The sequence below is a fragment of the Rhinolophus sinicus genome, chromosome 6, assembly GCF_057876585.1.
Source record: "Rhinolophus sinicus isolate RSI-liver-muscle chromosome 6, RSI-T2T, whole genome shotgun sequence".
Taxonomy (NCBI): Eukaryota; Metazoa; Chordata; class Mammalia; order Chiroptera; family Rhinolophidae; genus Rhinolophus; species Rhinolophus sinicus.
Window position 1 is genome coordinate 56,922,199 of NC_142506.1, and position 12,327 is coordinate 56,934,525.

Here is a 12,327-nt window from a genome sequence, read left to right on the forward strand (position 1 = left end):
CTCCCCTTTGTTAAAATAAACAAGAAACTGGCCTTAACTCTAAGCAGGACTGCATAAGACCATCCTTGGTCACGAAATGACCAGGCTGTGGACTTCCCCTCTCTGAAGTCCAGAGAACCCGAGTTCGAGACTGACTTTTCCTGGACCCACGTTGCCTCCCACTCTCCATTCCTGAAGGCCCTCCTCCCCCGCTTTCCACCATCTCCACAATGGAGTCCAGCAAAAGCTGTTCCCCAGGCCCCGTATGTCACCCCAGTTTTTGTGAACTTCACAGGGGGTTACCCTGGCAGGACTGCTAGTGGGATTTGAGGGCAGTGTCCAGCGAAGTGCCGTGGATGGAAGAGGGAACAGGCGCCCTCTGTGGACGCGGTCCACCCGGGAGCGTACCCGCACGACTGCCCTGCACGGGGTAACGGGCCAGGCCTGGGGTTGGGCGCGATCGCTCGGCTGAGGGTTGTGGCTGGGGCGGCCGGGGGCGGGCTCGCTCTCCAGGACCCCCTGTCCGGTCCTCCCTGGCCGGGAGCCCTGTGCGGCCACGCCTCGGGGCCCCCACCCGCCCTGCTTCGCATCCCGCCGCGCTTCCTACCGTGGGCCGCTTCCACTGGATGCCCTGGGTCTTGCTGGAGTAGGGTCCCAATTCCTTGAAGCCCAGGGAAGACGGCATGGCGGGGAAGGAGGGGTCCTGGAAGAGCGTCCCGGCCTCCAGGCATTGGTCCCGCAGCGTCTCGTAATCCTGGTTGAGGTACTTGATGGCCCTTTCGTGCGAGCCCAGCCCCTCGGCCGCCTCCCTGTCCCTGGCCAGTTTAGCCGCGATGCCCGCCATGGTGCCCGGCTGACCGGCGATCGCGGTACAGGTCTCGGGTGCTGCGCACTGCAGGGGCGAGGCTGGGCCCGGCACTCGGCAACGGGACTGCGGGCTCCGCTGCCGGCGATGATTCACCAGCGGGGAAGCGCCCTCCGCCCGCCGGGGTGTGGCCTCGCCGCTCCCGGCCTGCTCGGCGCCGGGCCCGGGACGCAGCCTACCCGTGCGCGGCCTGCAGAGCGCCGGCGGGAGGGACCGCGAGGCCGGTGCTGCCACCTGCGGACGGCTCTGGGATGGCCCAGCCGGCTGGCACCGGACACAGTGGCTCCCGGGTGCAAAAGTTAGCCAAAACTGATAGCTAACTTCCCACCTCCCGGGGATCGAGGATGGGTGAAACCCAGGCTGTGGCAGTGGTGACTCGCCAGGAAACACCCTGTGAGTCAGTAGATCAGGGAGTGAGGTCGAGGAGAGGAAATTAGCTGCCATCGTTTGGGCCTGGACTTCGTGTCCTAACAGCTCTGTATACGTGATCTCATTTAATCCTCCCAGCAACTCTCTAAGAAGATGGTCCTTCTGCTGTTGTCCCCATTTTACAGATGGGAAAACCGAGGATCAGAGAGGTTCAATGATATTACCCAATGTCACACAACTAGTCACATGCAGAACAAGGGCTCAAAGTCACCAAGGCCTGTTCTAATCAGAATGCTACCCTGTTGCTGGTCAGCTATTGGATCACAAAGAGGGGAGACAGACCTGGCAAATATAAACACATCCAGTTAAATTGGAATTTCAACAGATACCAATAATTATTTTAGTGTCAGTGTGGCAAGAAGAAACTTTGTTCCACTGATCTAATAATTACATCGACATGAGACAGATTAACAAGAGAAAACAGTCAAATTTAATTACATACCTACTCGTACATATTGAAACCCCACATACATGAGGGAGTCAGACACCCCACATACACAAGAGGTTCCGAGTCAGAAAAAAAATACACGGCATTCAGAGCTAAGGCTGAGGTCAGGTGCCTGGGGTGTCCCAGGGGAGGGAGTCATTCTCAGAGCGATTGAAAAGCAGAGGATCAGTAATTAGACGTTTGCCCTGCCCTGCCGATAAGTCAAACAAGTTGACTGATAATCTCTTATAACAAGCAAAGCCCCTAACTTAAATTCTTTATGGGGGAGGTAAAAGTTTCTCGTGAGCCTCAGGGTCTCCGTTGTCTTCAGCTCAAAATAATCCACATGCCAAAGTGGCCCGTCTTGGGGAGGCCTGTTCTGAACCCCTTCAGTAAGTACGTCTCAAATACTGCAGGGGGCCATACTTATACTGGAAAATCAGTTGTTTATCTGAAACTCAGTTTTAACTGGGAGGATTGAGTCAATATTGGTAGAGTATGTAGACCAATTATCTGTGTTCAGGCCACTGTGAGCACTCTGCTGGGAGACAGCAAGAGAGTCTCAGCTCACACAGAGAAGTGGGGGTGTGCCTAGGAGTGCATGGTTTCCTCCTCTCCTTTCCTACACTCATAGAAGAATGTGTGTTTCCATGGAAAACTATTGCTTTTAACTGGAGGCAAATTTGTCCTCTCTACCCCACATCGGGACATTGGCAAGGTCTGCAGACTTTATTTTATTGTCATGACCGGCGGATGCTGTGCTACTGGCCTTTCTTGGGTAGAAGTCAGGGATTCTGCTAAACATCTTAATAATGATGCCCAGTGCAGCTCCCCACAAGAATTATCTGGTCCGAAACATCCATAATGCTGAGGCTGAGAACCCCTGGCTTAGAGCACCTCTTTCCAGGCCATCTGATTCTAGCCTGTCATCGTTTTTGAGTTATTTTACAACCCAACGTGTAGATAACGGTAGCAATGCAAAAGAATTTTTCTGTAAGTATGCAAATTAATTCTGTCCAGCAGAGAGACGTCTCACCCCATTAGAGAAGACAGGTGAGTCCATTTCAGTGTTCTTTACCTCATGTAAATGTGTGCTTCTTTGATTTCTCCTTTGAACCAATCATAACATCTGCTTGATTGCCTGCTTTAATTAATGAGTTAAATGAAATCTTGAAAAGTATTCATTTTATATCTATATGAGAGTCATTTTACCTTTTCTCAAAATTACCTTTTAGCCTAAGGGAGAAAGACCAGACAATGCTCTGTGAAAAAAGTGGCATGTAACTTGGTCTTGAAGGATAGTTTGAGATTTGAATATTCAGGATTTTTCTGTGAAACAACAACCTGTCAGAACAAAAGTCTTTGGAATTGAAAAAAAAAAAAAAATTCCTGGGTGTCCTATGGAATGCTGGGTGACTCCTTTCAGGGGATCGTGTCCGTAGTGGTCAGTACCTTTTACAGTCTTCAAACTATTTTACAGCTCTGTAAGTTGTAGAAAATTGAGAGTAATGCAAATAATTCTTGTCCATGCGTATGCAGATCAATCAGTTTTGCATCTATTAACAAATTTATATTCTTTGAACTGTTTTTCTAAACACCTACTGGTTCCCTTATCCACTCATAAGTTAAATAAAATCTTTGACATATGTTCATTTTATATTTGTATGAGAGTCCTTATTTTACCCTTTTAAGACGGTGTTTTTAAATGTATTACGGTGACATTGGTTAATAACGCTACATAAATTTCAGGTGTCCGAGTTTATAGTATGACATCTGTACACCCTACTGTGTGTAGACACTTTGTGGACAGGCCCTGTACCTTAGCATTTGTTATGTCATGTGCATGTCACAGGCTCTTAACGGATGATGGAGAAATAAATAAAAAGGGTGAGAAGTATTTGAAGAAAATAGAGGCACTTGACTTGCATAACTGGAGAATATTGGACACTTGATGCTAACCCCATTAAAAAAAAATCTGTTTGATTTTGAGACACTTGCCTGTTTCCGAGACTTGGAGAGGAAAGAGGGCTGCTGTAATAAATCATAAATTCCTAACTGGGCAGGTCTCAGTGGGTAGTCAGGCCCCAGGCCTATACCTCCTTAGTGAAAAGTTTTAAGGAAGCCCTGTCCATTGTTCTTGTGTAGCGAGGTTAGCACCTAACTTTGAAATGCCAGCAATAACACCCCTTGAAGTCATAACTGCCCTGAAGAAAGCACATAACCTTGTGATCCAATCCCTGCCTTGCCCTCGCTTTCTGCCACCTGCACGCCATCTTCCTTATATATTCCCTTCTTAATTTCAAATACAGAAAAGAAGCTGCAAACTGTTATTCTCCAGAGCATTTGAGATCTTGCTCCCCGGCATAGGTTGTCAGTTTTGGCTCAGATAAACTCGTAAAATTCTCTACAGGTTTCCATGTTTCTTGCATCAACAGACTGGAGAAGTCTCTCTGTTGAGAACTAGAGTTCTCCCTATTGCAGTAGTTTTTCTTTCTCCTCAAAGTCTTCCCGACCTAAGTAGACTGTGTTTTTATTTAACATCCTCCATTTCCAGTTTGCACGCTGCCTGATGGACCGGTGTCACTGCCGGCCACCAGGCTCTGCTTTCTGTACCCTCAGATGACGTGGGGTATAGAGGCATTCATTTCTAGCTCGAAGGTTTCTGGTGCAAGGGTTTTATGAAACCATCACAATCGAAAACAGAGGAAAGAGACAGCCCTTCCTGGAAGCTGTTGATTTATTTCACTCTTCGATTTCCTTTGGGCCCCCCGGGATTTCTTCCAGGGTCTGGGCTCTGGGGAGGAAGCTTGTCTACCTGCCCCGTATGGCAGAGCAGCTGGGAATGCTCAGACTTCTTCTCCTGCCAATGTCCTGGAAGACATTCATCCCTGGGGGGAAGGGGCTCCTCCCACGTGGCTGGGCTTTCCCTCCAGAGTCCTCTAAGCAACAGAGGACCAGGCATACCGGCCCTAGCTTCACAGTCCAGTCAGGATCTCCATGCAGCTCTGGGACACAAGAGCCTCCTGGCTCACCCAGGACTGTCTCTCCCCGGCCAGGGAACACCCTGTTCCAGGCAGCGGAAGCCACTGATCCACCAGCCTTCTGTGCACACAGGATTCTGCTTACAAAGGCCCACAGCTATCCTGAGCGACTCAGATTTACTTGCAGCTGCATACAATGACCACTGCCCTCACCTGTGGACAGGCTCCAGTTTTTAAACCTGCTTAAACATGCTCTTTATACTTTCCAAAGCTTCTCACACAATGCTATCTCACTGGGTCCCACATCTCATCTTTCTTTGACCACACGATGCCTTTCACATTAGCACACAGGCGGGCGCAGACAGACACACACACCGTGGGCCTCACCCTTCACTGTGGGGAACCTTCCTGGAGTGAGTCCCCAGCCCTGAGGGCAGTGGGTGAGTCAGAAGCAGCTGAGATTACCCAAAGCTGCCTCAGTGTGCCAGAGGCCAGTGTGCCAGCAGGTGTGTGTGTGTGTGTGTGTGTGAAAGAGAGAGAGAGAGAGAGAGAGAGAGAGAGAGAGAGAGAGAGAGAGAGAGAGAGAATGTGTGTCTCAGAGGACCACTACAAGGCAATCTCTTTTTGTAGCATTTTCCTTGATTGTTTTTTCCAAGTGAAAAGAAGAGAAAATAAAACATCTAGGCCACACCACCTCCACAGCCCTGGATGTCTGTGAGGTGTCAGAGGCACGATCTTCAGCTTCTAGAGGTACTATTTGAAGCCACCCTTAGAATGGAGTACCCCCATGTCCGGGTACCGAGCTCCTCGCTTTATGCACATTTGCACATTTCATCATCATCATTGGTCACAGGAGATCTTATTCCCCCATTTGTAGATGAGACACCGGAGGCCCAGCCAAGTGGCTGTGAAGGGTCGCAGCGTGCCTGGCCCTAGACCACAAGCCTGTGGGTCTCTTTTCCCAGCTTAGGAGGGTAAAGGGGGTGGCTGGTGGCCTGCTTTGTCACTGGGGCTGAGGCTGAGGGAAAGCCAGGTTTTTCTTCTCCTCCTTCGTTCAGGTCTGTGATCTGAATTCAGAGGGACCGGAGAGGATATGAATCCCACAGTGTTCCAACGCGTGGCTTTGTTTGAGAGATTTCTTCCTTTTGGAGAGGTTTCAGGGCTCTGTTTTCCTTGACTGTAGCATGGGGGTGGGAGAGGCCTATTGGATGAGGGAAAGGGTGGGTGGGAGGGGCTTCCTGGGGGATCCCAGTGCTGAAGAGGAGATGGGATGGGCTTGTCCGTGGTGTTGCAGACGATGGGAGGCCCTGAAAGCAGGAGGAGGGAGGAAACTCCAGAAAGGAAACTTCAAAAAGCCCAGACAGCCTTCGGGGCCCTCTGCTGATCTCCCAAGTGGGGCAGAGCTCAGGGTATTATGTCCTGTCCTCTCCAAAGGCCGAAAGGGGCAGAGCTACTGTCCTCTGCCCACCAAATACCATTTCCGGGAGGGCTTTTCATAGCAGGTTTCCCCTGATCATAACTCTGCTAGTAATCACTTGTATCTTGTATTGGTGGGGTGCTTTGCAGTTTTTAAATTACTCACCGTCAGTTGTCCTATCTCTTAAAACAGGGAAATAATATCTATTTTGCTGAGCTCACAGAGTCGTTCACAGAGTGAATCACAGTATCTGGGAGAGTGCCTGGGGCTGTCCTAGGCATGGCAGCAGCTGGCATCTGTCTGCTAAAGGCACTTCAGGACCCCCTCCCCCCCTCATTCTCACAGTGCCTGTGGTAGGAGACACATACAGGTAAGCACGCTTTCCTCTTCTCTATGGGAGGTGAGACGCCACAGGCTGCTGGGAGGGACATTGGCCCAACCCATAATTTCCATCCATACCACCCCCAAGACCCCTAAATAAATGTTTCTAAGCCAGACAGGGGGGCGTTCGGAGCAGAAATAGCCTGAAGACCAGCCCCGATGCATGCCCCTCCGTCTAGAGCGGCCCCACACATGCTCAAGCTCACTCTGCCCACTCCGCCCTCCTGCATCTGCCGTCTGGTGGTCACGGTCCTTTCCCCCAACGTGCCTGCTGCAGTTCTAACATGGTAGGGATCCCACTGCTGGCTTACATGACCGTTTACGTCACCACATTTTGAGAAGCAAGGCTGTATCTGGTCTCTTTGTTTCATTACTTCCCCCAACTCCATTCCTTTACTCAGTCAATCCGTTAACAGGCTTGTTGCCAGGCAATGAAATTGAAAATATTTAATAGCCACTGTGACTCCAGACACCCACCCATTGGAAAGGAAGCTGGCGCTGGCACTGGGGCAGAAACCCCTGCAGTATGAGGGGTTTCTGCATGGTCGGGGGTTCAGCTGGGGATTGCAAAGAAGGGGGCCGGGGGCCAGGGTGCTAGAACAGTGAAGGGGCACTGAGGGAGCTGGGAACAGCCAACTGCCAATCCTGCTGTTACATACGACAGCCACCCAACGCTGTCACCTAACCCCTTTGGGTCTCTATTTTCCCCTGATTTACATTTGTTTTATGGCAGGTTAGACAGGTTTCAGTACTTTTTCTCCTGTACGCACTGTTACATTCTACCTGGGGTCAGGCACTGATTTTTGTTGTTACTTTTCACCTTCCTCCTTCCAGGGACAGGGCTCAGCCCAGTGACATCTCGTCGTTGCTGTGATCCAACTTATCCCAGGGACCTAGATTCCAGGTCCCCTTCCTGTTTCCTTTCTTTTCCCTCAGCAGCTGTTCCCCCTTTTCGTCTTCCACCAACACAACAGGTGAAACTGACTGTGATTCAGTGGCAACATCAAGAACTTGAGTGTTGATCTGGGGCAAGTGTCACAACTTTCCTGCACCTCAGTTTTTCCATCTATAAAATAGGGATGATGACATCAATGGACTTAACAAGTGCTCTGGAATTCTCAGATGGGAGGAGACTTATAAATATAGCTCGGGTTGTTAATAAAAATCACGGGAGACTTTGGGACTTTCCTTCTGTTCAATGAGGCCCTGAATACAATATAATTACTGGCTCACACTTCATGTTCCATGTGACAGAATCCAGGGTTGGATGGAACTTCAGAGGTCTTCTAATGCAGTGTTCACCAAACTTTATTCAGCAGATCGTAAGTTCCATGAGATATGAATGGATGTTTTGTGGTGTGTGTAGGTGTGAGTGTGTGGATGTGAGCATTCAGTGGTCACACAAATTTAGGAAATGCTTCACCGTATGTTCCCTTCTTAATGAGTCATCGTGTATGTTATTACATTAAGCCTCTGACAAGTTCTGTACCAAAGAATTCTATTTAACCTAGTCTGCCAAAGGTCTTCCAGGGAGCAAATGCCAACACAAAGTTAGAAGTGCAAGAGATTTATTGGGGTATAACGCCGGTGAAAGATAAAGGGGAGAGGGAACCGCAGTCAGGGTAGGGGGGTTCCACTGTACAGGTCTGACACCAGTGAAAAGAAAGAGAGAAGGAAAGAAGATGGGGCAGGAGGGTCCTTAGCCTTCAGGGCTGTCATGAGAAAGTCTCAGCCAACCCAATGGCGACTCCAGAACAAAGCTGGCCCGTTAGAGTTAGCAGTGGTGTCTGCACAGGACCTCTGTCATGTTGTCACTGGCTGGAGCAGCCGGGGGCAGGCGGGTGTCTTCATCTCAAATACTCTGCACATATTTATTCATTTATTCCTCATGCTAACTCTATAGGCTAGGTCTTGCTATTTTTTCCCACATTTACAGATGAGGAAACTGAGGCACCAAGACTTTCAACGACTTGCCCAGGGTCACCCAGCCAGTGATGAATTTGAACAGCAGGCTGCATTTGGGAACATCTGTCTTCGACATGGGGCAACGTGGCTCGCAGAGCAAATGGGGCAAAAATGCACATTCTGACCCTCATCATCACACTGCAAACATCCCTGCTGGCTCCCCCCTAAATGCAGAGAAGGCTGCCCACTTCTCACCTTTGTCTCCCATGGCTGCCCCGGCCTGTTCCCTTCACTCCCCGAAACCCCTTCTTCCCTCTGCTTCAGTTTTCCTTCCAGCTCCTGGCTGTTCTTTCTCAGTATCCGTCACCAGCTCCCCTTTCTCTACTGTACCTTCGTGGAGGTTGTTTGGGCCTTTTCTGCCTCAGACCTGCCTGGTTCAACTTCTCTGCCTCCAACTTCCCGCCACAGGGGCCACCTGCAATTGCAGCTAGAGCTTGGGGTAGAGCGCCAGGAAATTTCTGATGCTTCTTCCTCCTCTGGAGGTCTTGTTTTGTTCTTTGATTTGTTTTATTTTTCTCTTCTCAACATATATATACAGAGGAGATGTTTTTATGGACTTTTTTTTTAAAAAAACCACCACTTTTATTTATTCAAGTATTTTTTTCCAGGACCAGTCAGCTCCAGGTCAAGTAGTTGTTTCAGTCTAGTTATGGAGGACGCAGCTCACAGTGGCCCATGTGGGGATCTGGACTTTTCAATATATTTATTTTTTAGAATATTAACTTGGGCTTCCAGATGCAGCTAGTGGAAGCTTCATGGTACCCAAGTCATTCTCCAGATGATTTATAACTTAAATATCCGTGGGATTTAAAAAACTGGACATGCCTTTGCATCAGTCTCTTCTTCCGAGGATGAGCCTGTCAGCTACAGAGCCCACCCCAGCCTGTGACCGTCTGAGTGTCAGGCACTAAGTCTCCTTCCTGCCAGAGACAGGCTCTGCCCAGCAGCTCCTGAGAAAACCACGGAGCCTTTGTCTGGGGCCAAATAAGGGAATATTACAAAAAGGGCCTCCGAGAGGAATCCCGTGTGAGTCACGTCTGAGCGATGAGACCACACAGCTTCTGACTCAGCATGTGGAGATGCTTCAGCAATTCATGGCAAGAATGAGAGTCACAAAAGCAACAGGCTTAGAGGTGGAGAAGGGGAACAGGACCATCTCCTCTCGTCTAACTGCTGCAGAGGGCAAGGCCTGGCCACAGAAGGGCTGTGACCGCTGAAGGGCCAGCGGCCATAGGGGAGGCTAGAGCCAGCATTCGGGCCTCGGACTGACTCACAGAGTGGGGGAACCAACAATCCTGCTGCCTGCTGAGCCGCGGGCCTGCGGAGCTGCCCCAGCCTCTGCTCGGATGCTGACCATGTGGGGCCCTGTCACGCTGCCTCTGACCGGGTTTTGCTGGGAGGCCTGAGCTTCCTGACTCATACTCAAAAGGGTGTGTCTGGGACACATTTCTTGCCACACCAGCGGTCTAGGGACTGATCAGAAATGCAAATCACATCAAGACACAAGTGCTCTCTAATGTATATTCTGGGAGGTGCGTTTGAATAGAAATCTAAAAACACGATAATGAATAATTAGAGCTAGGACCTTAGCACTTTTTATAGAAATCCTGGTACAACGCTTGTCACCAGGTACCACCTATGTTTCTGTCTCCGAGTCCCGGCTGGCCTGTGTCCTCATCACCTTGTGATCCTGGCACAGTGCCTGACTGACACCTTGGTGGCCCTTGGTAACGGTTTATTGAGTGAAGGATTGTGGGCGCAAAGCTTACCCAAGGCGAAGCTTATTGGTGTCTCCCCTGTTTGTGCCACTGATATGGGGCGGTGGAAATGCTGCTCGGGGCTCAATGTCTTGTGAAAGGGCCCCTGAATAGAGAGTTTTGAGGAGCCCAGATTTAACATCTCCCAGGATTGTTTCAGATGTCTGTGTTTAGAGTGAGGTGGGGTGTGCCATCCCTTTTTACAAGGGAACCAGGGTGACCTGGACTCTAGGAAAAAGGTGAGAATGTTCTTGGGCAAAGGCCCTGAAAGCATTTCCTGCTGCTCACTCCTCCCCTCACTCTATGTGGCTGGACTGGCCCATCCCTCAGGTGTAGGTGCTGGTGCTGGTCTGGGGGTGCGGACTCCTCAGGCATCTGCTTGGGACCAGACTGGCCACCAACACACAGCCCAGCCTTTCCACCCCATTTCTACTCCTGGGGGCATTTCCAGGCCAGCAACAAAGTACTGGAAACCAAAGGAACTCTGGGAACTTCCTCGGCCTCTTGAGAATTCGTGCATGGGGATGGGGGTGGGGGGGTAAGGTGGGGGTGATGGTGCTAAAGTGGTGACGGGACACCAGAGGGGGCCAGAGGGAGTGAGGGAGTCACTAAAGGGTTGAGTAGGTGAGTGTCATGGTCAGGCTGGACAGGGAAGGGTGGAGAGGGCTCCTGAGCCCCCTGCCAGGTATGCCAGGGGCACTAAAATCTCCTTCCTGGAAGTAGAGCCGACCAGGATTGCAGAGTGCACCCCCCTACACCCATTTTCCTCAGAGGAGGTCCTGATGGAAAAGGACTTGGCTTTTTAGCAGACAGTGGTTCTCCGTGTTTTCTCCCCATCTGTCCTGGCTCACAGGGACACAGCGGGCTCACTTATTCCTGCACCAACAGGCTGGGATGATTTCTCCGAGTCTCGGAGAGTTTCAGACGTCACCAAGATGTCCAGAACAACTATAAGCCTGTGTAGTAAAGTCTTCTCACCAAAATAACAGTGTGGGAACAATGGGGGGTGATGACAGAGAGGAGGGTGAGATGGCGCGTCCAAAGCCTCTTTGGTGTTGCGTGGGCTCCACCACATGGCAAAACGCAGTATTGATATTCCAAAGCAAGAAAAGCCCCTTTTAGCTGTGGAGAAGGAAATCTTGACTTCAAAAGGCCTTTGCTACTTTTCAGCATCACCAGCTAACAAAAGTGTCTTGCTGTGGATATCAGACAGCCATGACTCTAGATTCCAGAGCACTCTGGAGATTGATACAAAGTTGTTCATTTATCTATCTTCTCTATTGTTCTATCTATCTATCTATCATCTATCTATCAATCAGAAGAGCTATGACAATGGCAATTGAGGGGAGAGGTGTTTTCAAGGAGAAAAAGTCAATAGCAGCTGAAAGGTCAAGAAATACAACGGGGGAGTGGTCACTGGACTTGGTCATTGCCGTGATGGGACTGGAGGCCAGAAGGCTCGGGCTCTTCCCGTCCTCTCAGCAAACCAACCCACCCCATTGCCCTGTGTCCTGAGTAGTGCTTTCTAAACCTCATCATCTTGCAAACACCATACTCCTTTATTTCCATTATGTGTATATGACACACACACACACACACATCATTTCATATGCTGTGTGTGTGTATAATATTTTTTTCTGAAATGCTTGAGAATCAATTGCAGCCACTGTGCCTGTTTATCCCTAAATACCACAGGGTGTGTCAACGTCAGAATATGTAACATTGATAGGTTGCTATTACTAATCCTTAGTTTGTATTCAAATTCCATCGATTGTCCCAATGCCGCTTACAACCTTTATAACTTTTTCCCAGGCAAATGATCCAACCCAACATCTGGAAGTACATTTAGTTGTTATGTCTTTTTAGTTTTCTTTAGTCTGGAACAGTTCCTTAGTCTTATTTTGTTTTTCAAGACCTTGACATTTTTGAAGAATACAGGCTAGTTTGTACATGTCCTTTAATTTGGGTTTGTCGGATGTTTCTTCTTGATTAGTCCCAGTTATGCATTTGGGGCAATAATATTATAGAAGGGACAAAGTGTCTTTCTCAGGACATTGCATCGGGAGGCACGTGGTACTGATTTGCCCCATTACTGGTGATGTTAATTTTGGTCACTTAGCCAAAGT

General features: G+C 49.5%; 1 protein-coding gene across 1 annotated transcript in view; it reads right to left on the reverse strand.

The window, feature by feature from the left end:
• Window positions 1-1,063, reverse strand: part of CAPN2 (calpain 2) — a 47,626-nt gene extending 46,563 nt beyond the window's left edge. The window contains exon 1 of the mRNA XM_074316953.2: window positions 587-1,063. Coding sequence (XP_074173054.1) covers window positions 587-823 — 237 coding nt within the window. The 5' untranslated portion in view covers window positions 824-1,063. The remainder of the gene's footprint in view (window positions 1-586) is intronic.
• Window positions 1,064-12,327: the final 11,264 nt, after the last annotated feature.